This window comes from Colletotrichum orchidophilum, assembly GCF_001831195.1.
Source record: "Colletotrichum orchidophilum strain IMI 309357 chromosome Unknown Scaffold_16.1, whole genome shotgun sequence".
Lineage (NCBI taxonomy): Eukaryota > Fungi > Ascomycota > Sordariomycetes > Glomerellales > Glomerellaceae > Colletotrichum > Colletotrichum orchidophilum.
The window spans coordinates 326069-354059 of NW_019172972.1; the positions used below are offsets into that span (position 1 = coordinate 326069).

The window sequence follows — 27991 nt, forward strand, 5'->3', positions numbered from 1 at the left end:
ATCACCTGTACGGTTGCAAAGTACCTATGGAAAGGCAGAGGCTCTACGCCTCTGGTAGGACCAGGGTTTCAGAGCCCCGACTAGAGACGAAGAACCCTGAGAAGCTGAGAGCAGTCATGAGTGACCCAGGGTTGCGGGAAAGAGTAAATTGACTGGGGTTATTTGTACATGTACGGATCCCTGTGCGGACTCTACCGCGAGGGCCCACGGCTGATGCGATAGCCCACATGCCCCTTTGGGAACCGGCTAAAGTCCTGGTTGGTCCTTGGTTGCAGAGGAGCTGTGGCCAAGAGTCCGTTCTGTGCGATAACCCTGTCCGACCAACATTAACAAGAGTCCTCTGAGGTGAACAGCGAAGCCATTCCGTTGTAACAAGATACCTTAGTTAAAATTCTTGGCGGAACGGGAGACATTGATAAGTGCACCACGGAGCTGCAAAAGGTATCTGCGATGAGCCACATTACGCCACGTCGACTAGTCCTCTGGTCCCAACTGGAGGTTAAGCTCTTCACCGAGGAATTTAAATCAAACTCATCCCCAGCAGCCGTACACCTCGGAGAGACCATGAATATATCAAGGTGAAGGTAGCAGCCCAAAACCTTCTTTGTGGGAAGCTCAGTTACCTTGAGAAAAGCTAGTCGCTTGCGACTAAAAGTCAACTCCCGCACCATAGTCCATTCCTGTGAGAACCACACGCGGGAGAGAGCCATCAAGGCAACATGGGTGAAGGACATTGCAAGAGCTGTTGCATTTAAACCCCCCAAACATCCTCCTCTGCCTCTTGATCACAACTTCCTCTCACTCACTCACTCACTCTGAAATTTTACACATTCTGCCCAATTATACCAGGGTCTCCTGAACAACCAGACCTCATCACCTCGAAAGAACCTCAAAACAACAGCAAACATGAAAGGCCCCACCACCATCCTCCTGGCCCTCCTTAGCCTCACACCTCTCGCCCTCGCCGGAGGCAAGAAGAACTTGTGCAGAGACCGCGGCTTCGATATCGACCGCTACCGCGAGGCATGCGAAAAAGTCGGACAGCCCATCAGCCTCTGGGGCAAGTGTCAAATCACCTGCGACCATCTCCCCACCTACGAGGAGTGGAAAAAGAAGCAGACTTCCAAGAACGCCATCCACAAGTTCATCACGGGCCACGACCTGGATCCCACCATTCTGCTTCCTCCTCCTCGTGCTGCATTCGCGGCTTCCACCACTTGTGAGATCGAGACCGCGGAGACTGTCTCGAGCCTTTTTGCCGAGGAGACCGCCGCCAATGTGCTCTCTCCCCGTCTTGAGCCGGTTTCCGAGCCCGAGATCACCGCGGCACCGGCCCCTACCTCAAGAGGTATCCAGATCTCAAACACATCTACCAGGCCCTGCAAGCCCAAGGAGATCTCAGGCTACGACCCCCTGTGCACCCTCACCCGCAGAATCCCCTGATACTCAAAGATCCAAGCCGCCCTGTCGTCTTCACTCCAGGCAGAGGCTTCCGCCCTCGCCGCAAAGGCCTCCTCCTTCGCCATTGTCCTCGACACTCCCAAGTCCGACAACGTTGCAAGTTCGGTCACGGTTACCGTCGAGAATCTCGTCGCCAAGTGCACGGGGTCCGCAAAGGCCTTGACTACAAAGGCCCCTGGTAACAGCACCATCCCCACCCCGACCGCTCGTCAATCCACGGTCAAGAACCAAATCCTGGCCGCGAACTTGACCACTACCTGGGCGCCGGCCATCAAGACCGCACTCTCCAATGGCTCGAACAATGCCATTATCTGGTCCATGGCCGCGTTGTGGGTCGGTGTTCAGGTTGTGTTCCTGACAGTCATGTAGTCACTTCCAGTAAGATCATGGGCATGGCACGAAAAGTTTTGTTCCGGCGAGAAATGACAGAGAGTTGGAGAGTGGCCTAGGCATACTAGTATTCAAAAAGTTTTAATAGTCTGATAGTAATTTTATGATTAGAAACTCCCGTCTCGTAAACAACTTGGGCACGCACTTGCGTGCTTCCGCCCTTCGCAGCAACTCCTCCTTTGAAAACCGACTTTTCATTCTTGGTTGTTGTCAACCCCATGTCTTTATATAGTGAAACGCAAGGTTGAAGAGACCTCATTTTGATCGTGAATCCTCCTCTGTGCCCAATACTTCCTTCTCCCATTTTTGATCCCGCCACTATGACTAGAAAAACTCATCTTCTCTTTACAATCATCGGCTACCCCCACTGGAGTACCCGTTGCCACCCTGCTCTCGCATCTCCTTCTCGTTCGTAATCGTCCGGCTGCCGAGTGTAGGCGAGGAATCAAGCGCAACGCCGCCAATGGTATAGTAGTGGCCAAACACGCGGCTCTCAAGGTCCTTGGTGCCGCCGTGGGCCTTGTGCGCCACGCGGCGGAAGTAGACGCGCTTCGCCCACTTCCACGCCTCCACGCCCATGAAGAAGAGCACGGCACCGACGAAGACGATGCCCCACTCCCATGTAATAGGTGCATGCTTGAACACCTTGGTGTTGAGGACGGGAATGTAGGTCAGAGGGAAAATGGTGATGAAACCGACGAGGATGGCGAAGAAGAGGAGCTTATTGCGCCAGGTATCCCAGAACCACTGGGTAAAGTACTTTGTGCTCTTTGGCTGCATGCGGAAAAAGGAGCGGCGCATGTTGACCATCTCCCAGGCGAGGAAGAGGGCGAACCAGGTCAAGCTTGCGAAGCAGGTTGCGCGGGCGCGGAACACGGTATCGCACTCTTCCGAGTAGGTGTTGTTGCAGTTACTGCCAAACTGGCCATTGCCCCAGCCGAACATGACGAGGACAAAAGAGGCAAGGCAGAGCGCAGCAGTCCAGACACCGTAGACCAGCATGTCGAGCATGAGTTCCCAGGTGAAGACACCAATTTTCATCTACATTTGGTCAGTATTTGGCTCTAGGCATGGGACGAATGGTAAAGGGAAAACTTACATCTTGGGGTGGTCGGTCCATGATGTCCGGAGCAGCGACCTCGAAACCGAGCGCCATATCAGGAAGACCAGAGGTAATCATGATGATCCACATGACCTCGACAGGAGCAAGGGGGAACACGGAAAGACCGCTGTCATCCTTAAAGACCAAGCCGATGAGAAGCGTCAGGGCTTGGGCGACGTTACATGCCAACACGTGCAGGACGAATTTCTGGATGTTGTCAAACATGCGACGGCCTTCCTCGACGGCATTGAGAATGGATGCAAAGTTATCGTCGGTCAGAATAATATCGGACGCCTCCTTAGCAACATCAGAGCCGCTTTCACCCATGGCGATACCGACGTCAGCGCGCTTCAAACTGGGAGAGTCGTTGACACCGTCGCCTGTCATGGCTACAAAGCGCTCACGTCGGTGAAGGGCCTCGATCATGCGAACCTTGGTTTGGGGCGCACAGCGAGCGACGACCAGGGGGAGGTTGGGCAGCTTATCAATTTCGTCGTCTGTGAGCTTGTCAAAGTCGTGGGCAGCCATGACCATCGTGTTCGCGACGCTCGCTGAAATCTCATTCATGCGTGTGGGCAGAATGCCAACCTCAAGGGCTATGGCACGGGCAGTCTCGGGATGGTCACCGGTCAGCATATGAACGCTGACACCGGCCTCGTGGAATTTCTTGACGGAAGGGCCGGATTCGGGTCTGGGAGGGTCGTAAAGACCGATCAGGCCGCGGAAAGTCAGGTCCTTTTCAAAATTGACGCGATCGAGGTTCTCATGGTTGTCAACGGCACCAATGTCGGACTTGCTCGCAAACGCCAAGACACGGAGTCCGAGGCGGGCAAGGGCCTCCATATTGGACAGAATGTCTTGCTCAATGTCATTGGTAAGCTCGACGACGTCGTCACCCATTTGAATGGTAGGGCAAGAAGAGATGACACGCTCGACGGCACCTTTGGTAAAGAGCCAGGTCTTGTTCCCCGACGCTGCCATGGTCTCGGTGTCCTCGAAGATTACCGACATCTTCTTGACATCGGAATCAAAGGGGAACTCTGCAATCTGATTCCAGCGATTTGACTCGCCAGCGAGACGCAGTCTGTTCCAGTGGAAGCGAGATGCGAAAACCTGGATGGCAATCTCGGTGGGGTCACCACGGGCGTGCCACTCTCCCTCGGGGGTCTTGTGGACATTGGCCAAGTTGGCAAGGGATGCGACATTGAAGTAGTCTGTGAGAACGGTGCTTTCCTTGACACGGGCCTCGGCGTCAGAGTTGGAGAACGGCTCACCGTCACCTTCCTTGGTGCTGAAGTTGATGTCCTTGGGCTGATCGGAGCTGTGGCCAAGATCTCCGACCGTAGGATTGAAGGGCTCATTCGTGTTGCTGACAGAGAAGGTGCCCTTGCCTGGAATCCAGGCCTTGCGAACTGCCATCTTGCCTTGGGTGAGAGTGCCCGTCTTGTCAGAGCAAATATCTATAAACAGGTCAGTATCTGTCATTGGTGATGGGTGTGGTGGAAACATACTCGTGACACCACCGAGAGCTTCCAAGCTCTTCAACTGCCGAACAATAACGTGGCGCTGGACCATACGCTTCGTGCCAGCAGCCATGGTAATAGTCAAGACGACAACCAGTGAGGCAGGAATCATGGCAAGGCCAGTAGCAACGGCGTAAATGACTACTTCCTGCGTGGTGTTGAACTCGTTTGCTCCCAAAACAATCAGGGCGCAAACAACAGCAGTGCCGAAGAGGAGGATGGCCAGCTTGGACAGCTTTCTTTGTAGAGGCGTTCCAACATTGATGCCCAAGAAATGGCCGACAGCATCAGAGAGAGTCAAGGTCCATGCCTGAAGGTAGCGAGCAAAAGTGGCGGAGCCATCCTCCTTACGCTTGACCTCTCGGCGGCGGGAGTTCTTGCCCCGAAGGGCGGCAGCAATCTGGCCAATCTCGGTATACATACCAGTAGCAAAGACGATGCCACGGGCACGTCCCTTTGTGACGGTTGAAGAGCTATAGGCGACGTTCAGGCGGTCACCAGGTCCCGTCTCGTCGTCAAAAGTCTGAGCAGCCTCCTTGCGGATGGGGAGAGACTCTCCCGTGAGCAAGGCTTCATTTGTTTCGAAGTTGACGGCCTCAATGATGCGAACATCGGCGGGAATGGTGTCACCGGTCTTGAGCTCGACCATGTCGCCAGGGACGATCTCGACGGTGGGGACGGTAATGTTCCGGCCTTCGCGTACGGCCTGAGCAGTGGGCGAGCTAAGTGATCGAAGAGAATCCATCGTCTTGGCAGCCTTGAACTCTTGATGGAAGCCGACAGTGATGTTGAGAAAGATAACGCCTGCAACGACACCTCCTTCAATCCAAGACTTGATACCAAAAGAAGCACCCATAGCCAGGATCAGGACCTATTTTCAGCTGAATATCAGTCTACCGTTCGTTCTCCAGGAAAAGCTGTGGACAAGGCGAAGAAGTCATACCAAGGTCATGGCATTAGCAATCTGTCCAATAAAGATCTTGACCGGCTGAACGCCCTTATCGGCACCGAATTCGTTGCGGCCATACTCTTCAAGGCGAGTCTTGGCGTCCTCGGGGCTCAAGCCATCGTCAGGATTGGCCCTGAGCTCCTGCACAACTTGCTCGGTAGCCATAGCGTGTGCCGGCCGAGACATGGGCTTGTTGGACTGTCCAGAGACATGGTTGGCCATCGCCTCGGCTTCGGGATCTTTCTTTCCCATGTTGGCAAGTTTTTGCCCAGTGAAAGAATTTGGACCGAGTGCTAAAAGCGAGAGACACAGGCGACGATGTACAATGCTCTGCAGTGGAATCTCTCGGGGCGGTGCCAAGAGCGGTCGTCGGCCCCAAATCGGAGGAAAATGTAAGTCTTTGGACAGATACGAGTTGGAATGGGCAAAAGTGTGAGTTCTCTGCTCTTATCCAGGTTCAAGCACTTCTACCCCCTTTAGATCAAGAGAACAGTCAAGCATGGATAGGAAAGGTGAGATAATGACAAAGAGTCCCGGTAAGACTGGTAATACTAGTGTGAGACGTTCCCTGAATGTATAAAGAGAGAGATGTGGAACAAAAAGCCAAAGTTCGAAGGGGGAACGTGGGAGAAGATGTATACATGTACTTGGTGAGCCGGGACGGGCAAACGCGTCTGGGCGTTATGACTTCATGACAAGATAGACGGGCAGTACGAGAAGGGGGTGAGGGGGTTCAAACGCCAACATCTATCGCGCCCAACTCTATCACTCTCCTCATGGCCCATGACAAGCGTCTTCGTGGGTGTCATGGGTGTGTTCCTTCAGCCTTGGCAGCTCTGCACCGGGCTCTGCCCAGGAGACCCACAGGCTTTCCAAGGTGTTGGGGCAATCTGAAGACGTTCGACCGAAAATCGGTCGTGGACACGCGAGCGGTTCAATTGCACGCAATCCAGATCTCGGTGGAGATCTTGACTCTCCCGCCTGCCATGTTGAGCCGCCGAGACTCTGGGCAGCGGGCCTCATTCTGGGCAGCCCGCTCACTCAAGAGGCTGAGAGCGGTCCTGGGCATCAGAATGGAGAAGTCTATTGGGCCCGCCAGAGACAAGACGACAGAGGAGGGGGTGGATGGGGATGAGGGATGAGTGACTGATGCTTTCGGTGATGGACTGGGCTGGCGCCCAGAGAGATAGAAGGCGAGAGTTTCTGCCTTCTCCACTGCGCCACGGCCAGTTAGACATCTCTCTGTCTTCCAAGAAACATCTATTGTGGGGATATCCTCCTTCTAGAAGGTTGCTAGTTGCAGGGGTGCTGTCATGTTTGCAGTAGTGTGTCTTTATAGTGCCAACATGGTAAACTGTGGTTGGTCTCATGTTGTACATCACCTCAAGGTTTGGACTGTAGGTTGGCAGTTTTTTAGGGTGACGCCGGCATGGGCTTGCGGCAAGGCCGAGTCTGATTGTCACCGAGTCGACTCCGCGGGTGTCCTGGGGTACCTGGGTGCAGCAACACGCCAGACAGTACATGCAACATAGAGAAGAGAGACGCCGCCGTGTGGTGATGACGGCTGTCGCAGGTGGGTTTGCACGTCCAAGAAAATGCCGAGCAGTTATATCCTGGGTAGTGCGGTTGGAAAACCCTTCAAGACTCGTGTTTGATTGAGGGGGTTCGCGATGAGAGGCCCGGCGCCAGGTTTCCCGCCTCCCCCACCCGCTCTACCGGCTGCGCGGGGCCGAACTTGCTCGTCCTGCTCTTCCGGCTCCTTCATAGCAGATCCCAGGCACGCCAGATCTGGAGCTGTCAGCAACGGGCGCGAGCAGGTGACGCACACACCTTACGACGGCCGCACCACTTGGCCAGGAGGCCTCTGGTGGCTCACAGAACTATAAAGCGCCGTCTGTTGTCCGGGTCGCAGCAAGTGGACGGGTGTTTAGCCGAACGTCTTCGGCGCCGATGGTCAGACACCGACACCATCAAAGTAGCAAAGGCCCCGATTTCTCCGGCTGATCTCCCAGCTCTCCCAACCGTCGATAATCGAATCATGTCGGCGGGCTCCAAACCTCCGTCACTCCGGACGCCATCTTCAAGTCACACCATGTCGGCACCGCTCAGTATCAGTCCCAGTCCTGCCCTCACCATCCCTCCTAACCCCTCCCCATCTGGCTTGCTTTGGACCCCGCGCAAGAGAACGCCTGCCCAGAGTTCACTCAAATTGCCGCTGCGGGAAACCTGGAGAGGTCGAACAAAAACTGGGATCCCGACCCAGTATCACCGACTCACGACGCTCCGGGCGCAACACGGGCGGGGGGAACGGGTCTGCCCAGAAACACAGCCACCCCGAGTGAGACGCCCAGGTACTGGGCGAAAAGTGTAGGAGCCTGAGCTGGAGACGCATCGAAATTTGTCGAAAGATGTCGTGAGACCCTCAGATAGGCCGACGTTTCTCTGGGCATAAGGGGACAAGACCGTGGATAACTCGGCATTTCCAGCTACATCCACGCCTTCCCGCTTATCATGTCGGTGCATGTTTGCGGAATACTCGGAGCAGGGTCTTTGCCACAGTCTTGCAGCATGCCTCTTCGCCTTTCTCCATTCGGTGTCGCAGGAGACACCGGTGAGCTGATGGTATTGGATGGCGGACGTCTTGGCCGCCCCGAGGCGGACACGCGAGGTGGACTGCGAATGGAACGGGTTCATTCTTTGGTAGGTCAGTCTGCCAGCCAAGGAATGACGGGCAACTTGGCGGTTCTTGGCCGTTATGCTGGGCGCTGGTACCGCTCCTCCAGAGTCCGCTCTCCTCTCCTCCAGCGCCGCCGCCGGCGACTCTCCGGTGGATGTCTCGTCTTGTTGGAGACTTGGAGCCTCCACGGCACTCTGTCGAAAAGCTTTGACACTTTTCTGAGGGGTAGAGTTGACAAAGAGGGGCTCTCCCACCTCTGCAACCCGACATTCCCCCGCCCATACACTGATAGATAGCTGAGGTCATCGTGGGTGTCTAACTCAATCCCTCTGCTGCTTCGTTTAGTTTGGGGGTTTTTTTTTTCCGTTTCGTCCTCTGCCATTGCGCGCATCTGTTGGTGCCGATGTCCAGGATTCCAGTCTCACTTGGGCTTCGTTTGGGAGATGCAGACCAAGCAGAGGCGTTCGGTCGCTTCCCAGCTTGGAAGGATAACAAGGCTTGTATCACCCGCCAAGTGTACGTTACAAACTTCGACTATATTTCCCTGTTCTCCAACGTGAGTTGCAACCCAAAAGGTGTCTGAATTGGCGCAACTTGTAGCCAAGAACCTTGGCCAACGAAGAGCGCTACCACGATGGTTTAAGGTCGGGCTGAAGCATGAAGCATGCGTGGTCATGTTGGTGGTCGGAACTCGTCACTCTCTCAGGCAAGTTGGCGATTTGCGAGGAAGACTGGGCGCCCAGCGCCCATCTGCGAAAACACCATGTCAGAGCGTGCCGGTGCGTCAGAGTGAATGAGGGGTACCGGTGGCTGATGACAGACATCTCGCATCGGCGTATCATCAACTTGGCTCTTAACTCCAACCATTCATAGGGGTTCTGCTAGTCTTGTCGGCTTATATAGCACTCGCTGTCATCTGATCAAACTTTGATTTCGCTGTCAGTATTCGGCATCCTTCAAATTAAATGACCGCCAACGCCGCATTCGCCACAGCAGTTGTGATGCGCAGCTTTTGTAAGCCACAATACAACCCGTAGGTGACACAGCGGGAATCGCGACAAAACGTTGCAATAAGGTCTCGACATTTCAAGTCCAAAAAGGAGTTTGGTATACTCCTTATTGGGTACCCGCCGGCCGCATGGACGAACTTGGCATAATCCTGCTCACACTTTTCATGGTCCTTCTTGTCTGCGGGCCGCTTTACAGACCGTACTGAACCTCTTCTCTTCGCATTCATGATGGCAACAAAGAGCTGATGAGCCTGCCTGTTATTAGAGTCCGCCTCACATATCTGCGCATACAAGACCGTCGCAAATACAACCCCGGGACGTCCAAGTTCCAAGATGCCCGACGAAAGCTGAGCACCGTTTCCGAGTGCAATGGCACCGCCCTCGAAGCTCTTGATCTCGAGTCGAAACTCAATCACCCTGACTCGGAGCCGGAATGGTGAGTGTCTCTCGCCACCTCGTTCACGCAAGGGGAGGCAATAGGGAGTGTGCTATCCTCCAAGGTAGGACGAGCAGGGGAGCAACCGACGACAGAGTTCGCCAATGCATAACCTACCAACATTACTGACTCTGCCACTGATAGTCCCATCTGCATTGGTCCACTGTTCGTCTCAAGCAACCGCAATGCGGCCGAAGCAGTACCGAAGCGAGCAATCCCTTTGAACGCTCCCGGTTCCGATGGGGACCACTGTGTTCCAGAAGGAAGTGGAGGAGAGCCAAGCCGGTATACGGTCGGAGGCTCGAGTGATGGCTGTGGTGTAAAGGCCGCGCCGCTAAATTGGAGTGTGCCGTGGCCATGGAAGCGCAAATCGTCCAAGCCGGCAAGCGAACCGTCCGAAGATGATATTTTGACGCTCAGAAACTGTCAGCATGCTTTCCACGCAAAATGTCTTTCGTCATGGTTTCTGATTGAGCGATTTGATTGTCCTGTTTGCCGCAGTCAATATTGGCAGACCCGGGAGAATCGAGCGAGGGCGGCAACCGCACCGCCGGTGCCGGTGCCGGCGCCGGAAGACGGGTCTGTGGAGGACGGATCGGGCATTACACCACCTGTACCGGCTCGACTTGTGGCTGGGCGGATGGCGGTGCGTGTGATGTGATGATGATGCCTGCTAGTTTGAAAGATGGCTTGTCCCTTTTCTTTTCGTTGCCCTTCAGTTACACCATTCAGGCGATTTGATAGTCATGCCCAATTGTTCTAGCCGGTCATCGTTCATGCGTGGTGAAGTTGCGGTCGTATGGCGAAGGCCGCTATGCACCGAAGCACACTATTGTTGGCCGAGTCGCAAAAAGCATGTAAATACCACCCCTAGTTAGCGTGATTCCGTGGCACAGGGGTAAAAGTTCATGTGCATGAGTAGTATCTCATGAGCTGAAAATCGCGAGGTGATGGCATAGTATCCATCGATTCCAATGCACAGCGTGATTCCTACAAGCCTGGGGAGGGCCGCGACCGACTGGTGGATGCGCAAAGCTTTTGATACCAACGGCGTGGTGATCTGGAGAAGGGGGGAGCATCGGCGGAGACGTTCGTTTCTCGTGCGGGAGGATTTACGCAGGCGCTAGTAAGCGAGTGTCAGGAGACATCGAGATCGCATCGTCATGGAGCCGGAGGTTTTGCACAGCTCACACAGACCTCAAGGTCTCGAGGTGGCGCGCAGTGAAGCTACCTTGGAGGCGCAGGGGTCGTCTGCATGGTACATTGGTTGGTACGAAAGCTCTGTATTTGATGCGGAATCGCCATGCGACGGTTGCTGGCATACGCGACTGCTGACAAATATCGAGGCAATGTGTAAACGCCGGCTTGACAACATGAATGGCATACAAGCCATTGGTTTGCTATTTTCTCGGCAAACAGCTGCATCGGAAGCAGAGGAAGAATTACGACAGGAGAGGCGACGGGCATGCTCTGTGAGTATGGGCGACGCCGCGACAGACATGGTCCGTACGGATATCTACTGCAAGGTACCCTCGTGCCCCATAAGGTAGCGTGTCTTTGGGGGTGGAGCTCCAACCGTTCTTCGCTTTGACCAGGGAGCCGACACTTGGCTGGGTTCGGTGAGCTGAAGGCTGGGATGATGAATTGGTGATGGAACAAGCCGGATGTGAGTGGACGGCGGAGCTTGTGTTCCCGAACAGAAGACATGTCAGGCGTGCCTGGGTCCAATCATGGCTTGACAAGTAAACGAAGTACCGGTAGCGATAAACGATGACAGGAACGGGGACATGTTGGTGAGACTTGGTTTAGTCGGCGCGCCAAGTGGCATCACATCGCGTCGCGTCGCCCATGGGAAATGCCTCTGCCAGAGCGAGGCGCGTTTCCTCTCGTGGGAATTGGCGGTGGCCCTTGGAAGAATGGCGAGCGGATATGACAGGCTTGCGGCGCGTGTGGTGAAGAGTGCAGACGAGGGAAGGGAAAGGCGAGTATTGGTAACTGCATGCCTCTGGCGACGATGAGGTCATGGTTGTGAAGGGGAATATCTGAAAAGCGAGTGGAGATGCCGGAGGCGTTGGGTCACAGGCACACAAGTGGAGTTTGCTCTCTCCATCATGCGAATCTTTTGCGGCGAATCTACAAAGGCAATGTCGATCCCGAAAATGGGGAAGGGGGCAAGCCAATTCGTCCACTCTTTTTCAGAGCCACGGATGTCTAGGCCCGGCCAAGGTCAAGCTCCTTCCTCCCGTATGGAAAATCACTTCAGAGTTCTTTCCCAATGTTGTAATGAAGGTAAGGTAAGTCACTTGCGCACCTGCACACTTGCCATGGAATCGGGTTGGAAGGAAGGAACAATGGAGGTGTCGTGCGGCGTGCGGCGTGCCAATGACGTCGAAGCTCCCGCCATTCGCCATTAATTTGGTCGAGGTGCGTCTGCATTGCTCGAAGAATGACGCAACATGTGTGGTCTGTGCTCTCCACACCTACCTCATAGCTCTCGAGTCTGGGGTCTTGGGGTCTGACCCGACCTAATTGCATAGTCCTTTCCTTCTGTTGCATGCCGTGAGGAATCATCCTCACTTACCTTTTGAGGCAAGCACTTTTTTCGTCTTCTCCGGCCAAACATGGACTGTGGCGTCCGCACCTGCTTCATCACTCGCTCGCCTGGAGGTTTCGTATCTGCTCTTCACAGCAGCTATATTCCCTACGGGCATCCGTACTGTATTCCATATCCTGCGCGTCATAAGGTACCTAAAGAGGGAGAGCATCAAGCAGGAAAGTGGTACCGTGCTGGGACCTGATCCATAGTAGAACGAGAGTGAAGGAGAAAAAAGGAGCAAAAAGAGAGTCTGGAACCGGCAGGCAAGCTTGAGCTCGAGCTGCCCCAACCTCTTACCTCATCTTACCCCGTCTTCTCATCACAAAAAGACCCAGAGGGGAAGTGAGTGATGCTTTTTACCTTACTAAGTAGCTGCCAGTTCCAATGACATTACCATCCGTCCCGTCCCTTCCTCTCGATAAGGTAGGTAGGTAGGTAGGTACCTTAGTAGGTTCGCGCCAAGGCACATGGCTACACGGCTCTTTGTACTCCCATCCGACCTCTCTCGCAGTGTTCGGTCTGTGGCCCCGTTGACCTCATCGACGTTTTCCATCTCTTCGTCTCCGCCTCTCTTGCTCTCTCTCTCTCTCTCTCTCTCTTCTACCCTCCTACCTTATTCTCACATCCTCCTTCACTCAATGTGCCAGATATGACCTGACAGACCACGCAGCGGCCCAACTTCACTCATCCTACACCTTCTACTCCACTTCTACTTTTCCACAAGGTAAGGAAGGTACTTAGACCTTGCTACTTATCCTCATCCTTCTTCTCATCCTCTCCCACGCGCGCCGCTCCAACCAAAGCACCGCCCTCTCGCAACGCCCCAGTGGTACCTCGTCCGGTTCGATATTCCGTCACCTGCAGTGGCCCCGAGGTTCCTCTACCTAATTCGCATCCATCTGACACCCGGCCATCCGTATTACCCTAGCGTCCAGAGGGCAAATTATCCACCCTTGAGCATAACCGTCCTGGAGCTCTAGTACGCGCTTCCACCTTCACCACCTTGCCGGACCAATTCTCGTCAGATCCGCTCGCTGCTCCCGTCATTGACTGCATGAGGAGCTTTTCTTCCGCCGGCGTCAATCGTTTGCTGTATCCTCAACCACTGCTTCTTGCCACGAACCTTCCTGTGCCGTCACTCGTCTCGCCCCTGAGCTCATCGCTCGCTTGTTTTTCCCACCCCCTTCGATACTCACTCGTACACGCTTTTGCTTTACTTAACTGCTCATACACCACCATGGCCGCGCCCAAACGAAAGAAGTCGGGCATCTCCATTGGACAGCCCACTCCCGAGTCTGCCAAACCCGCTCCCGATCATCCGGCTCCACGCCGGTCCGCTCGACACATCAGCGACGTAAAGCCAGTCACCAAGCCCGGCGCCGCCATGAGTCCCACTGAATCCGACCTCGCCAAGGACCAGCCACCGGCAAAGCGCCGTCAGCTGAGTCGTAAAAAGGCCGAGTCGGAGAATGGCGTGCGCTGTGCCATTAGAGAACTTACCGAGATGGAAAATCGCTTGCAGAATTCTACCAGAACCCAGCGTCTTGCTATCGAGGCAAGCAATGTCCCGCCTGGCCAAACCAAACCTCACTCAGAAGATTACGCCTACAAACCTCACTTGGCAGTTCATGCCTCCGATCCAGAGAAACTCGCCCGCATGGCTGAAGAGGAAAGGTCCGGAACTCCAAGCCTGGACGCCGCTCCTATCGAGGGTCCGGATGGTGAAGCCGCTGTCGGTGACGTCGAGGAAGACAAGATCCTTGTCGAGAATGCCCCGGAGAGAGGCGCCGGACGGGAGCCACCCGTAAACAGCGACTATCTGCCTCTTCCATGGGCTGGAAGGCTGGGCTACGTATGACCTTTTTTAAACTTGGATCTCGTGGTTGTAGACTAACACACGAGGCAGGCTTGTCTCAACACTTATCTCCGCGCCGCAAACCCACCTGTGTTCAGTTCGAGAACTTGTCGCATAGCATCCATTTTGCAACATCGTCACCCCCTTGCGGATCCATCTCAGCCGGAGCATGCAACCAAGAATCGGCCTGACGAGAACCAGCCTGCGGATATCGAGCGCGGTCAGAGATACGTCCAGGAGTTGGGTTTGGCCAACGCTCGGGACATTGTCAAGATGCTTCGTTGGAATGACAAGTACGGCATCAAGTTCATGCGACTGAGCTCAGAAATGTTCCCGTTTGCTAGTCACGAGGAATATGGCTACCGTCTGACCCCTTTCGCTGCGGAGGCTCTTGCAGAGGCAGGGAACGTGGCCGCACAGTTGGGCCACAGACTTACGACGCACCCCGGCCAGTTCACCCAGCTCGGTTCACCTCGCAAAGAGGTCATTACGGCCGCGATTCGAGATCTGGAATACCACGATGAGTTACTCGGCCTCCTCCGCCTCCCGGAGCAGCAAAATAGAGACGCAGTGATGATCCTACACATGGGCGGTACTTATGGAGACAAGGCATCCACACTGGATCGATTCCGCGTCAACTACGCCAAGCTGTCACATTCCATCAAGAACCGCCTTGTTCTAGAGAATGACGATGTTGCATGGTCCGTCCACGATCTTCTACCTATATGCGAAGAGCTTAACATCCCCATGGTTCTTGACTTCCATCATCACAACATCATTTTCGACGCAGGCCAGTTGCGTGAGGGTACCGAAGATATCAGAAAGATTTACGACCGAATCCAGGCTACGTGGACTCGCAAGAACATCAAACAAAAGATGCATTACAGCGAGTCGTGTCCAGGCGCCACCACACCTCGCGACCGAAGAAAGCACTCTCCGCGCGTACGCACGCTGCCGCCCTGTCCTCCCGACACAGATCTCATGATCGAAGCCAAGGATAAGGAGCAAGCTGTATTTGAGCTCATGCGCACATTCAGGCTTCCGGGATGGGATTCGTTCAATGACGTGGTTCCTTTTGAGCGGCTAGATGAAGTTCGGGCTGACAAGGGGGCCAGTAAGAAGGACAGTAAGAAGAAACCCAAAAAGTCCACAAAAAGGAAAAGTGATGACGAAGAGGGCGAGGAACCAGAGGAACCTGTTTCCATTGACGTGGAAGCGAAGACCGTAGCCCCTAAAGACTTCGGCATGGGCGGTCCGCAACATCGGGTCTATTGGCCTGAGGGCATGGAAGAATGGCTCAGGCCCAAGAAGCGAGAGGTGAAGAAAGCGAAATCGACACAGGTGAAGGAAGGGATCAAGAAGGAGGATGACTAAGGCGGGGCCATTATTGCCAAAATGTTGGAGGGTCGGTCTATAGGTACTAACAAACAGCGTGTACAATATCGGCAAGACATGCTGCGAAGCAATAGAGATAGGAGGCTTTGTACTCCACTGTATATTTAGCCCCGGATTGGCGCTGCCATTTCTATACAAAATAGATGCCATACGTTGCAAGACCAATGGTCCCGTTGATAGGAAACCTCGGCCTATGCTCAGACATAGTGGCACCGTTCTATTTGGCGATGCAACGGCAAATGAGGTGAACAGATCAATGACGTGATAGATACCGACTCGACTGATGCAGGATAATTAGGTTCAGGATGTCTATGAAAGTATCTCAGGAGAGAGCCGATGCAATCGTTGGTCAGACTCAACTAGGGGTGTAGAGTTATCGATTCGACGCTAGGAGGTGATTAAGTTACCTACCTCAACCCCCAAATTACAAATTGAACGGTTGATCACTTCAGATTCTGGTCAAAATCAAACTCATATACATTGGTGGGAGGGATGGTATGGCGAATATCCCGCGATTGGCTGAATGAGTGTGCTAGCTAGATCAATGAGAATTGGCCGCACATCGATGCCAAGCAACCCGTTGGCACCCGCGTCGAGAACGTCGTTGGTACCGATCACTGCCCAACATGCATCGCTGCTACCGTCCTATCATGATATCTCTCTGGCGATTGTTCAAAGTCCCCACTCGTTTCGCAGGGACCCCTCTACTGCGATAGAGATTGGATCAATTGAGCCAGCGCACCCACATCCGTCAACTTCGAGAAGGTGGTTGAACTCTCCATGACCTGATAATTGAGATAGCCACGCGGGCTAATGGCAACCAACAGTTCTCGGGTGCCGTAACCGTCAAATCATCTCTGCCGTGTCGTCAATTCGCGCCAAAGCAGGGTTGCAATGAATCCTTATCATGGTTGCAACAGGTCCGGGGGTTGAAAAAGCTTAGCTCGGGAGGAGATTGGATGGCGAGCAGGGAGGGGGGGAGGGTTCCATCACGGAACGGCTCTAATCTGCGCCGGAAGACGAAGAGAGAGCCATATCGCGGGGGGGTTCGATATGATCGGGCTGTGGGTTTGAGGAGGAGCGCCGCTCTCCCGGTGCGACTGTGGTATCGCAATGACGGCTGGACGGACCGATATCAGAAATGCTACGTTACGATCAATTGAATGCATAAGAGAAACATCTCCCATATTCCGGCTCATAGGCTGTGAGATACCATTCTGTATAGTCTGTCAACAACTCCCTCCCCGACATCTGTGCCTCCATGACCTATCCCGCCTGAAGTCGTCCCAACCCTGAGACACAACGAGACCAAACAATGTCGGCACACCATACCGCGCCCACGTCCACGGACGACGTCCAGAAAGATCAAAAAAAATCACCTTCCCTCTTTGATCAAACTCCATCTCGCCAAGAAGGGCAAACTCTTTACACCATGGAGTCGGTGGTCCTACACGACCCAAATGTGACCTTTGAAGAATACCTCTACTGGGCCGAAATCACGCGAGCCGAGGAGAAGCAGGCCAACGAGCGGTACCTCCACGCGAGGGGACCCGTGACGCTCAAGAGCATCGTCAACGACCGGTTCAGGAAGGGCGATGAGCATTCGAGGTTCCAGGGGAGCGGCAGCGAGCGGAGCGGGAACGAGGATATCGGGGCTGCTACTGCGGAGAAGAGCGGGAGTGGGAATGGAAGCGACAAGACTTTGCAGCCCGCGGAGAACAGAGTTGGCGTTGTTGTTACGCCCGAGGAGTGGAAGACGGCGAGCAGGGCAGCGAGGACCGCTGGTTGGGGCGCGGTGTTTTATCTCATCACGACGGATATCCTGGGGCCATTTTCCACGCCGTGGGTCTACTTGTTCTTCGTCCGTGACTGAATATCAACTAACACGACATCTAGCTGGGCTTTCGCGCAGATGGGCTACGGTCCAGGCATTGCGCTCTATACCGTCTTTGGCGTCATGTCGTTGTAGTGCGTCGCCCGTCATCTGGTTCAGCACATCCCGTATAAGAGCAGATATACTGACTGACGTACGTTAGCTCCGGCTGGATACTCTATGAATCCTTCCTCAGCCTCGACTCGGATCGGTATCCCCTCAAAGGCTACGGCGATCTATACTTCCGCGTCTTCGGCTCCAAGGCGCGGCACACCATCAACTTTGCCCAAGGTCTGCAGCTTCTACTCTTCGTCGCCGTCCTGATCCTGCAGAACGGACAGTCCATCTCGCAGATCAGCAAGGGCCCCAACGGTGGCGCGGGCATATGCTTCGTGGCGTGTCTTTTAATCTTCATGGCGGCCGGTTTCATTATAGGCCAGGTTCGGACGCTGCAGCGCTTTTCGTGGATTGCAAACTTGGCCGTGTGGGCGAATTTGCTCATCATCTTCATCTGGTGAGTCTTTGATAAGCCAACCACAATCAGCGACAGGTGCTCGGTTCAAATTGATGTTGACGGGAGACCAAACAGTATGGGCGTCGTGGCACACTCCCCTCCCAACTTCACTGCGACCCAGGCCTCCTTTGGCGACAGTTTCGGCCCCGGGCCCGTCATTACCTACGCCGGCACGCCCCCGCCCGGCATGGCCTCGGGTGGTTCCGGCTTCCTGGGTTCCATGAACGGGCTGAACCAGGCCGTCTACTCGTACGGCGGCTGTCTCATCTTTGCGGCCTTCATGGCAGAAATGCGGCACCCGATGGACTTTTGGAAGGGGCTCCTCTGCGGGGAAGTCTTCATCTACGTTTGCTACCTCGTCTTCGGGCTCTACGTGTATTCCTTCCAGGGCCAATACTCCTTCAACCCCGTCATGCAGAGCCTGTCGCCGTACTGGTGGCAGACGGCGACCAACATTCTGGGTCTCATAACGGGCTTGATCGCGGCGGGGCTGTACGGGAACATCGGCATGAAGGTCATCTACGTCGAGCTTATGCAAGAGTTCTTTGGGGCGCCGCCGTTGACCGAATCGGCCGGCAAGATGCTCTGGATGGCGGTAATACCCGTGTACTGGGCGTTGGCCTTCATCGTCGGCGCCGCCGTGCCGCAGTTCTCTTTGATATCCGGGTTCATCGGGGCGGTATTCATCCTCAGCTTCACGTACACTCTGCCAGCGCTGCTGGGCTTGGGCTATTGGATTCGGAAGGATGCCATGCTGCCAGAGGAGGAGACATTTGATCCCGCTACGGGTAGGTATGCGTATGTTGATGGTGGATTTCAGCGATACTGGAGGGGTTTCATGAAAAGGCCCATCTTCAATGGGTGGAACATTATCTACATGCTCGGAGGGCTTGTTACGACGGCGCTGGGCATGTACTCCTCGATTGAGGGCTTGATTGAGGCTTTCAACGGAAAGTCGCAGGCTACGAGCTTTGGGTGCGGAAGTCCAGTCTAAGGAGCTGGCTCAAGATTGTAACCTCGGCATAGTTCATCAGTTGCTATAGGATGGAATGCTTGCCTACTTACCTACTGAGCTGCGCAAGAGTCAACGGTATATTTCATCTCGAAAAAAGGTCCTATAAACGAGTCTAGACTCGCTTTAGTACTTTGGTCATTAGGACAGCGGTGTGCCGTCGATGTGAAGGCTAACTATATGTTAGACTGGGTATCATGTAAGCAAGCTCCAAGTTTCTCCGTCATCTTTCGCTACCCCACCACTTGGGGCTTGCCAGGACAAGGTACGTCGTGCCATGGCATTATCGGAAAACCCGTCGCCCACCGGTTCGGACCGGAAACCTCTCCACACCGCTGCTCTGCTGCTCGTGCCACAAGCCTTGAATTCCCACCCAGCCTCCATCTCCTGATAGCTTGTAACGCCGCCATGCTTCGCGGAGATGGTCTGGTCGTAAGGGCCCTCTTCGATCTTCCTTGGCGGCTGGCGTCTGGCTGGTGTCATCCTTGGGCGGTGGAGTGGGTAAATCAGCCTGCTTTTCGCCGGTGCCCTTGATCCACTCCCCTTGCACTTCTCGGGCTCTCTCGATGAGCTCGCCGATGAAAAGCTTCGACACTGACTTGACGGCAAGAGCGACGTTCGGTGGGACGGATTGCGAGACTGTCGCATTGACGACCTGTGTGGTGAATGTGTCAGTACGATGGCTTGATACCAACCAGCGGACAGAAAGATGGGCCTTACCCTCTTGACTACGGACTCGGTGAGTTTGGCCGCACGCCAGAGTTCGTATCGGTCATACTGTTCTGGATCAAAGGACTCCACGAGCATGGCACGGAGTCTTATCTCCTCTTGCTTCTGCTCCTGCGTCCTGACTGTAGAATCCACCAACGCCATGCGCATGTCATTGTCGTCGTCGTCATCGTTGGCGCCTTCCTCCTGTGCATCGCCTCCGGCGCCTGCGCCGCTGACAGTCGTAGGCGCACGCCCGCCTACGAGAGAGGGTGTTTGTTCCCTTGTCTCGACGTTTGTCTGGTTCTTGGGCTTCCTGCCACGCTTCTTCTTAGGAGGCGCGCTGACTTGGCTGCCGCTGACGACACTAGCGTTGTCTGCCGAGGGTGAACGTGGGAACGGGGAGCCGGCTTCGGGTGGGAAGGAGGTCTGGCGAAGGGGGTGCGCGGCGGCGGAGGTGACGGAGAGTGTCGAGGCCTTTCGACGTTTGGCAGAACCTGGCGGAGCGCCATCTGATGCTCGCTTCTTGTTCGACATGGGGAGCTGGGCGGGTGACGGATACGGTGGTGAGTGTGCGGTCGGCGAGTAGGAGTATGGAGGGGAAGCCATCGTAAAGGCTTTGTGATGGATCGCAAAGGCTAGTGGCAAGCGCCGGCAGGCGCAGTTGCTATATCGGAATGAGCGAGTGGTCCTTTCGTGGAGATCAAGGAGTGGTGCAATTGAGGAAGGCGATGGTTGGGTCGGGTGTCGTTGCGTTGCGCTGGGTCGGTTTGAACTCGTGGATGTAAACTCATACCCAGCTTTGAGCGTGAAGGCGCGCCGCGGTTGACGGATTTAGACACTGGAGTGGATGACTAAGATTGAGTTTTCCTCGGACAGCTGTCACATGACCGTTCTTGGTGCTCCGGCTTGGCAGTGTGAACTTGGAAGGCTCAGGTTGGAAACAAACGAAACAAACGGGCGGGTGTTAGGCGAGGTCCCACTGAGTTCCTGGACCCCTTGCGTCAGAATCGGAGGAGTGGGTACCTGACCAAGCTCAGTGAGCGTGGCTGCCACGGCAGGCCGCTGCGCCGGTGACTGGCAGACTGCAGCACGTTGCATTGCTGGGGAGGTACAGGCGCTAAACCACCCGATAAGATAACGCCGGCCGTAACCGAATTTTCTGCTCCGATTTCCCTCCAGAGTCTCGAAGGAGCGCAGCGGGGCGATCTCTGGGCGGACTTTTGTTCATCTGGAGCACCCCAATGTTCCCTCTCCCACCTTCGTAACCACCACCAATCACCACAGACAACTTTCTCTCCAGGGACCCAGATATCGCAATGACTCAATCAGAGGGTGTGGTGATCAAGGACCGGAAGAGGAGTCGAAGCAAGCACCAGAATGGCCACAGCGGTTCAAGCGACGGCAGCGAAGCCGAGACCGCGAGCCAGTCCAGCAAACGAAGCAGCAGAAAGCGCAAGGGTGACGACGATGCCAAAGTCAACGGCAACCACTCCAAGAAGCAGCGCCGCCCGAGCCTGAGCCAGCCTGCGCGCGACCCCCGAGACACTACGACGTCCAAGTCCAAGAAGAAGTCTTCCAAGCCCAAATATGAAGGTCTAGTAACGAGATCACCGAGCCCGGTGATTGACTTTGACGGTCTGAGTCGCCCGAGTAAGAGTCACGCCATTCTTAACCCCGCGTACCCAATTGACCAATATTCGTCGTCCTTCAGGCCTCGGAACCCGTGAACGACTAGACGAGTCCCCCGAGCAGGCCGCAATCCGCCTCGACAGGATGAAGGGCGCCGTCCGGACCATCCTCGAATGCGTCGGCGAAGACCCCGACCGGCCCGGCGTCCTCGACACCCCGAGACGGTACGCCGAGGCGATGCTCTTCTTGACCCGCGGCTACCAGCAGAATGTCAAGGATATTGTCAACAATGCCATCTTTCAGGAGGGCCACAACGAGATGGTTATTGTCAAGGACATTGAAATTTTCAGCATGTGCGAACACCACCTCGTCCCATTCACCGGCAAGGTTTGTAGAACCCGATACGTCCAGCGATAGATGACTGGAATGCCTGCTAACAAGTGGCCAAAGATGCACATTGCCTATATTCCCAAGAACCAGGTCATTGGCCTGTCGAAGTTGCCCCGCATTGCAGAAATGTTCAGCAGACGTTTCCAGATCCAGGAGCGTCTGACGAAGGAGGTCGCCTACGCCATCATGGAGATTTTGAAGCCCCAAGGCGTCGCCGTTGTGATGGAGTCTAGCCATCTGTGCATGGTCATGCGCGGCGTGCAGAAGACGACAGCTAGCACGATAACTAGCTGCGTGCTCGGGGCTTTCGAGAAGAAGGAGAAGACCCGGAACGAGTTCCTCAGCTTGGTGGGGTTGAAGACATAGACGGGGTATGCTGAGCAAAGGCGTCCTAAGACTCCTTGCTCAGACGGCTATGATCTCATTTGATGTTCTACTCTTTTCGGCGTTTGGTTTGCATGGGCATGCATCACGAATTGGAAAGACCATGTTTTCAACACTGGGTCAAGCATTGGCGATATTTTGGCGGGGGTAGATTTCATGAGAAGGGAGCTCAACGCTCGTTCTGCACTAAAAGAATTTTCAAAGCGCAAATACAAAACCGACTCTTGGTCGCAGGGCGGCTGACCTGTTCAATGCCGTTACCCGACAAAGACGCATCAATCCTGCGCCTACAGGCATAGTACTTGGTCTCTTCTTGTCATCGTGCTCTAGTACCCAAGCGGTGAGACGTCTCCCAGGCTCCCTGCAGCACTATGCGCTGCAAGGGAGCGAACGCCATGGAGGGGCAGTGAAACAAGGCCTATTGGCATTGACCCAGGTGCGAGTCGTGGCAGGAGACGAAGTGGTTTAGGGAAGAAAAAAGAATGATCTGAAGAGGGAATAGCGGTTTGCAAAAAGCCGTTGTACAAAACCTAAGGTATACAACAAGGCTCCAAAAATGGAGGTTCTCCCCTTCCAGAATCGAACTAGAGACCTTTCGATGACAATGTAACCATTACAGTCGAACGTGATGAACCAACTACACCAAGGGGAGGGATACCGGGGCTGAGCCCCGCTTGGTGAGATGTCTTGAGTTCCAAACTGACAGCCTAAGTATGGAGGTGCCCCACCGGAAGCAAAGCCATCGACATCCGTTAGGTCAACGCCGGCAACTGACGAAACAGGTTTGGCTTGGTCAACTGCAGCAGTGTAAGTAGTTAAGGTGGTATTACAGCATGAAATCTGGATTGTATTCATTAACAAGTGATTGATCGTAATAACAGACACTCCCCCCCTTTCCTCTCTCGAGTTCTGCATCTACACGGCGTGGATTATTTTACGGAGCGACTGCTTGAATCTCGCCTTCTCAGGTCCATACACGTCTTCTTGTGCTTTCTCATATCTAATTGATGCAAACTCCGTTTCGAAATCCATTTCGTCTACCGGGATAACTCGAGACTTGAGATAGAATTTGAAAAAGATGTAGAGGACTGAAACTTAGCATTCGTTCACTCCAGTAGTCTTGGAAACAGGAACCAGCAACTCACTCGCAAAAATAAAGACATTAAGGTAGCACGTCAAGAACCCCGAGGCAGTAAAGTTTCCGGTGGTGAAGACATCGAAGCCTATTGAATGATGGTGAAAGTTAAGAATAGCTCGATACACTACAACGGCGAAACAAAGACAGAATGCAAACTCACCTGAGAAGAAAACAACAAGGACAACCATGACGAGGGTGGCCCAAGATATATATGGCTGGCCAGGAACGCTGTATGGGAGCTCTACAAAGATGTTAGCCATGACTAGGTATGGGATAGAAATAGTAGCCGCGCCCCACGATGGAAAAACGTACCATTCCTAGAGTAACCCTGTGCTTTGAGCCCAGCGAAGAAGCGGAGGTATGTCACTTCAATCACTATCCAACCAATTAAGCCGGCAACCGTTGTGATGTTGACGAACCAACCAAAGACGACAGAGGTGTTATTGGCCACATTGAGATAGACGAGCGGCATGAGGACGCAGGTCAAAGCCACGGCGTAATGAGGTGTCCCAAATCTATTGCAGCGCTGGAGGATTCTGGGAGCATGGCCGTCGCAGCTGAGGCCGTATAGGGTTCGGGATGCGATGAAGACGCAGGCGGAGCCGCTGCTGATGGCAGAAGTGCAGACCACGGCGTTGATGATGGACGGCAAGACCGAGACACCTGAGCGAGTGAAAGCGATGACGAACGGGGACTGTTGGGCGGTTCCGGTTGAAATGCTCAAAGATGGGTCGTTGGATGGGCTATGTTTTGCAGGTTTCGTCAGAGAGGCCCTTGACTGGCTTGTATAGATAGGTGGGGTTCTCTTACACAATCATTCCAACAATAAGAATACTGAGAATGTAGAAGAAGAATACCCGGAAGAAAGTCTTCCTCGTAGCTGCGGGAATGATCTTCCTCGGCTGTCGAGTCTCGGAACCCGAAATGGCGACGACTTGAATGTTGCCGTAGCTGAAAGCGGCCGAGAGCAAGACTTTCCAAAAAGCCAGGAAGTTGCCAGCTGAGCCGGTGACTAGATAATTATTAAATGCACCGGGATTCTGCCAGTAACGGAAGCCTATCCGATCGCCGTTAGGCCCGCCACCAAGATCAATGACCAGACCACCGATGATAAGGCCGATGATTGTCATGATCTTTAAAGAAGCGAAAATGACTTCAGTCTAGCTGCTTTGTCAGCCACGTGTGCTCCAAATGAGTTCAAGCTCGGTCGAGAGCTTTCTGCAGCAAGTGAGAGATCTCTTACTTCACCATAGAGTCGGACACCGCAGAAGTTGACCGTGACTATGAACACCAGAAATATGGTGATCCAGACTCCGGGGTTTACCGATGTATTCCAGAACTGGATCAGGGTTGCGGCAGCACTGATCTCGGCAGGAACGGAAATCGACATGGTATACCCTATTCTCAAGTCAGCATCATGTTTGGGACAAACGTCTCGGCAAGAATTACAAAAGTTCCAGCCAGTGGCCGCACCAAGCGCTGGCTCAACAAATTTAGTCGCATGCCGAATGAAGCCACCGGTTGATGGCATGAAAGATGTAATCTCCCCCGTCGTATACGACACACCGGCGGTCACGAGACCCATGACGATGTAAGCCAGCAGGGCTCCGGCAGGCCCTGCAGTAGCAATAGTTGTACCGGAACTGAGGAACAGACCAGTTCCCTAATTCAGTGTTAGACCACCCAACTTTTTTCGCATCCCCAAAGATGAGCAGACTCACAATCATTCCAGCAATCGCAATCATGTTGATGTGCCGGGACTCCAAGTCACGCCTGATGCCCTCGCCATCTACGGGAATAGAGGCGCTTTGACCGGAACCGGAGTCCACTTCAGGCGCGGCGCCAACGGTGGTGTTGTCCTTTTCCTTTCCTTCCATCATGATTGACTTGAAAGTAATTAAATGGATCAGTACGAGAAAAACGAAATGACTACACACGCCTGTGGTGGCCTACGGATGCATCTCGTTGCGATTTCTTCCGAGCAACAGAGTGGGTTGTTAAACATTAATGAATAATACCCGTGCTAGCAACCAAAATCGGTCCTGATAACGCCCCCGGAACTGCCATTCAGGGTTTTAGGATAGGCGCAACTCCGCAGCCAATCGGCGCTGGATGACTGTCAATGATCGACTGTGAGTCGCCGGTGCTGGGATCAAGCTTCGGCTTGAGACGCCGGTTGATAAGCTCCATTTCGTCTTAGTGCGGGGATAGAACGGCTTCAAAGATCGGATAAAAGCTCTAAAAAACGCCATCCTTGACTTGACTACCCGGTTCAAATGGCTTTCAACGATAAGACTTTACAGAGTACCTAGGCCAAGAATCATGGCATCCACTTCTGCTCCGAGTCCCGAGGACGCCTTTGAGCTGTTCGACCTGCGGGTTGAGGTCGTTTGCCCACCAGGCAAGAGAATCCTGTGCGGTGCGAAAGAAGGAGATTACTTCACTCTGAAAGGCGAGATGTTGTATCTGCCACCAGAGCAAGGCATCAGCATATACAGCTTGTGTACGTTGAATTATTCGTACCATACTCGGAAGGCATGAATACTAACTCCCCATGCTAGCATCGGTGCTACCCCTACTCGCCGCAAAGCAACGAGTAACTTCTAAAAACGACTGGATGACAACGGATGCATTGATTGCATGTCCGGATCCTTGTTGTCCTTCCCAGCTCAAGATTGTCCGAGAAGGCATCAGAACTTTCCGCCATTCGGAGACTACCGCCGTTCCTTTGAAGAACACCGATATACCTAAATAGGCAACCAAGAGGAACGCTTGTACTCTAGTCCCTATGATCTTCAGGAAAAAAACACGCCATCTTGAGCATTGAAACCAGCTTCAGCCATGAGTTCAACCCAAGTTTCATCATTTGCAAAGTCCAAGCTTAGTCCGCCTTCCGCCTGGTTGAAAGCTCGACCAAGAGCTGCAAAACCAGTCTCGCGCACCATCTCCTGCCCGCCGACACCAAATTGCTCTTGAGACTCGGGAGTGTCTGTTGACGTGGGCGCGTCGGCCATGGGCTTGGATATTCTAGCCAAGATGTTATCGAGAAACCGTGACTGAAGTGCGCAGCTCGAGCCCCGGGGGGCGGCTTGTTGGGAGAAAACTAAGGCGGCACCTGAGATCGCATTTTGAACAGCTGGTTGGATTTGACTGGAAATTGAATGGGATGTGGATAACATGAGCTAGATTTCAGTCAGGCTGTGCACACTAGAAATAAAATGAAAAGGAAGCCGGGATGATCTCACCTTAATCAAAAATGCTGCACTATAAGCAGTCATGACGTGAACAGAGTCCTGGGCAAAGTATAGCCACGAAGAATGACGGCAGATGAGATGCAGCATCTCCAGGGCACTCGAGTAGCTGACCCAAAGAGCCTCCATATGGTTTGTCATGTTCTGATCAGAATGTGCCAAAATATCTTGTAAGGGCAAAGAGAATAGCTGCAACCTCAGATGGGTGCCATAAAACTGGATCAGAAAGGGATGGCAACCGTCTACAATGTAACGCTTTAGCTGGCTGGCTTTCGATACCTGGCTTTCGGACATACCTGTGTCAGCTACGTTGAGCCACCTCGACTCCCATTCCTCAATTCTGCTTTTGATGATTACAAGGAGAGATTCGAGGCTATGCAACTGTCTTGCACGAACTCTACTCGACCTTGGTCCTAGTAGCCTGAAAACCTCTGAGCTCAACAGTCGCAGGGTAACCAGCGCACCGAGCAGGCGATCGCCAGGAGTGGCTATTGAATCTTTGCACCATGTCTCAATGGACTCGATAAACTCACTTCGCTCAATCATCCAGGGCTTTCCTGTCTGCAAGCTCATGCTGCGTTTTGTCAGTTTGTGTGCAACGAGTGTCCTTCGGTTAACTTTCTCTCACCTCCGATCGTATACAAAGAGAATAAGCCAAGTCCTTTCGACGTTCCGGGCGTGGCGTCTATCCAAGTCTGTTGCTGCGTTTGGTTGTGCAACGGAATATGGAGCCAGCCGATGCCATCCCAGTTCCATGCCCATCCTGATCACATAACCTAAGAGCATCCAGGCACGGGTGTCTTCAGACTCTTTCCAATATGTCAAGATCATAACCGCTTGTGCAGTCTCAACTGACTTTGTTCCTTTCCGGAAAGTGCTCGCAAGAATATTTTCGGCATGATCACGAAGCTTTCTATACAGCGCTGGGTTGAAGGCTTTTGCAGCCGCAGCTAGAATTGCTGTGAGAAGGAACGAAGAATCTTGTCGGATCCGGCTAAAAGTATGCAGGCATGGATCTAATTGACTTATATAAGGATTGAGAGAATCCATGAAGCTGTCTGGAGGTTATTCGCCTGTTTGATCGGAGCAGACAGTGGGAGGAGAAGGTAGAGATGAAGACGCTTCGAACAGACAAGTGGAAACAGGCAGAGAACAGCCAAATTGTCGCTGAGAATACACTCACTTTTCGAACAATGACGATGCGATGGAAGAATTGAGGAGGCCGAGTTGGATTGGATCATCTAACGGAACCCTCGACTCTTCATGCTGTGCCTCTGAAATAGTCGAATCTGAAGCATTCAATATGCTTCCCAGCGAAAAGCTGCCGCGCGTTGCTGCACGGTTGAACAGACCGGCGGGCTGAAGGCTTCCGCTGCCCCAGTCTGGACTTCGTTGAATCGTCTGTGTCTGTCCACTCCTGTTTCCAGTCTGTACGGGTTGTAGCGGAGGCGACGAAGTAATCGGTGCCGTTGAGCTTTGCGCTTTGCGCTTGGAAATACTTCAACTGTTAACCCCTGTTATCCTCGCTGCTCAGGCTCTTCAAGCAGATACGCACCGAGTCCCGGGTTTTCTTCCTCGACGATGATCTTGGAAAATGCACTTTACCGACTTCCGGGTACAACGATCACAAATTGTTTCATTGTCTGCAGTGATGCATTTCATCTTTACGCTCCGGCACTGAAGGCATGCTTTGGA

General features: G+C 53.8%; 12 protein-coding genes across 12 annotated transcripts; 6 read left to right on the plus strand and 6 right to left on the minus strand.

Moving 5' to 3' along the window:
* Positions 1 to 906: 906 nt before the first annotated feature.
* CORC01_02822 (uncharacterized protein) lies at positions 907 to 1830 on the plus strand (the record flags this gene model as incomplete). Its single annotated transcript, XM_022614472.1, has 2 exons — positions 907 to 1348; positions 1460 to 1830. The coding sequence occupies 2 exons, from the start codon at positions 907 to 909 to the stop codon at positions 1828 to 1830; spliced, it is 813 nt and encodes a 270-aa protein (XP_022479086.1).
* A 372-nt stretch (positions 1831 to 2202) lies between these two features.
* CORC01_02823 (potassium/sodium efflux P-type ATPase) lies at positions 2203 to 5677 on the minus strand (the record flags this gene model as incomplete). The annotated part of the gene is made up of 4 exons (XM_022614473.1): positions 2203 to 2892; positions 2951 to 4413; positions 4465 to 5347; positions 5420 to 5677. 4 exons carry the CDS (start codon positions 5675 to 5677, stop codon positions 2203 to 2205), a joined length of 3294 nt encoding a protein of 1097 aa, XP_022479087.1.
* A 785-nt stretch (positions 5678 to 6462) lies between these two features.
* On the minus strand, positions 6463 to 6948 carry CORC01_02824 (uncharacterized protein; the record flags this gene model as incomplete). Its single annotated transcript, XM_022614474.1, has 1 exon — positions 6463 to 6948. The coding sequence occupies one exon, from the start codon at positions 6946 to 6948 to the stop codon at positions 6463 to 6465; it is 486 nt and encodes a 161-aa protein (XP_022479088.1).
* Positions 6949 to 9357: 2409 nt separating this feature from the next.
* On the plus strand, positions 9358 to 10209 carry CORC01_02825 (uncharacterized protein; the record flags this gene model as incomplete). Its single annotated transcript, XM_022614475.1, has 2 exons — positions 9358 to 9548; positions 9693 to 10209. 2 exons carry the CDS (start codon positions 9358 to 9360, stop codon positions 10207 to 10209), a joined length of 708 nt encoding a protein of 235 aa, XP_022479089.1.
* A 1144-nt stretch (positions 10210 to 11353) lies between these two features.
* On the minus strand, positions 11354 to 11572 carry CORC01_02826 (uncharacterized protein; the record flags this gene model as incomplete). The annotated part of the gene is made up of 1 exon (XM_022614476.1): positions 11354 to 11572. One exon carries the CDS (start codon positions 11570 to 11572, stop codon positions 11354 to 11356), a length of 219 nt encoding a protein of 72 aa, XP_022479090.1.
* Positions 11573 to 13381: 1809 nt separating this feature from the next.
* Positions 13382 to 15373, plus strand: CORC01_02827 (UV damage endonuclease UvdE; the record flags this gene model as incomplete). The annotated part of the gene is made up of 2 exons (XM_022614477.1): positions 13382 to 13996; positions 14051 to 15373. 2 exons carry the CDS (start codon positions 13382 to 13384, stop codon positions 15371 to 15373), a joined length of 1938 nt encoding a protein of 645 aa, XP_022479091.1.
* A 1453-nt stretch (positions 15374 to 16826) lies between these two features.
* On the plus strand, positions 16827 to 18775 carry CORC01_02828 (transmembrane amino acid transporter; the record flags this gene model as incomplete). The annotated part of the gene is made up of 4 exons (XM_022614478.1): positions 16827 to 17236; positions 17291 to 17362; positions 17431 to 17781; positions 17857 to 18775. 4 exons carry the CDS (start codon positions 16827 to 16829, stop codon positions 18773 to 18775), a joined length of 1752 nt encoding a protein of 583 aa, XP_022479092.1.
* A 301-nt stretch (positions 18776 to 19076) lies between these two features.
* CORC01_02829 (uncharacterized protein) lies at positions 19077 to 20110 on the minus strand (the record flags this gene model as incomplete). Its single annotated transcript, XM_022614479.1, has 2 exons — positions 19077 to 19448; positions 19514 to 20110. The coding sequence occupies 2 exons, from the start codon at positions 20108 to 20110 to the stop codon at positions 19077 to 19079; spliced, it is 969 nt and encodes a 322-aa protein (XP_022479093.1).
* Positions 20111 to 20820: 710 nt separating this feature from the next.
* CORC01_02830 (GTP cyclohydrolase I) lies at positions 20821 to 21889 on the plus strand (the record flags this gene model as incomplete). The annotated part of the gene is made up of 3 exons (XM_022614480.1): positions 20821 to 21154; positions 21216 to 21520; positions 21584 to 21889. 3 exons carry the CDS (start codon positions 20821 to 20823, stop codon positions 21887 to 21889), a joined length of 945 nt encoding a protein of 314 aa, XP_022479094.1.
* A 933-nt stretch (positions 21890 to 22822) lies between these two features.
* On the minus strand, positions 22823 to 24925 carry CORC01_02831 (amino acid permease; the record flags this gene model as incomplete). Its single annotated transcript, XM_022614481.1, has 8 exons — positions 22823 to 22995; positions 23053 to 23130; positions 23206 to 23286; positions 23358 to 23788; positions 23856 to 24205; positions 24289 to 24443; positions 24495 to 24708; positions 24767 to 24925. The coding sequence occupies 8 exons, from the start codon at positions 24923 to 24925 to the stop codon at positions 22823 to 22825; spliced, it is 1641 nt and encodes a 546-aa protein (XP_022479095.1).
* A 442-nt stretch (positions 24926 to 25367) lies between these two features.
* Positions 25368 to 25800, plus strand: CORC01_02832 (uncharacterized protein; the record flags this gene model as incomplete). The annotated part of the gene is made up of 2 exons (XM_022614482.1): positions 25368 to 25548; positions 25607 to 25800. 2 exons carry the CDS (start codon positions 25368 to 25370, stop codon positions 25798 to 25800), a joined length of 375 nt encoding a protein of 124 aa, XP_022479096.1.
* A 40-nt stretch (positions 25801 to 25840) lies between these two features.
* Positions 25841 to 27958, minus strand: CORC01_02833 (fungal specific transcription factor domain-containing protein; the record flags this gene model as incomplete). The annotated part of the gene is made up of 7 exons (XM_022614483.1): positions 25841 to 26227; positions 26291 to 26538; positions 26593 to 26870; positions 26925 to 27350; positions 27480 to 27797; positions 27852 to 27882; positions 27943 to 27958. 7 exons carry the CDS (start codon positions 27956 to 27958, stop codon positions 25841 to 25843), a joined length of 1704 nt encoding a protein of 567 aa, XP_022479097.1.
* Between the last annotated feature and the right edge of the window lie 33 nt (positions 27959 to 27991).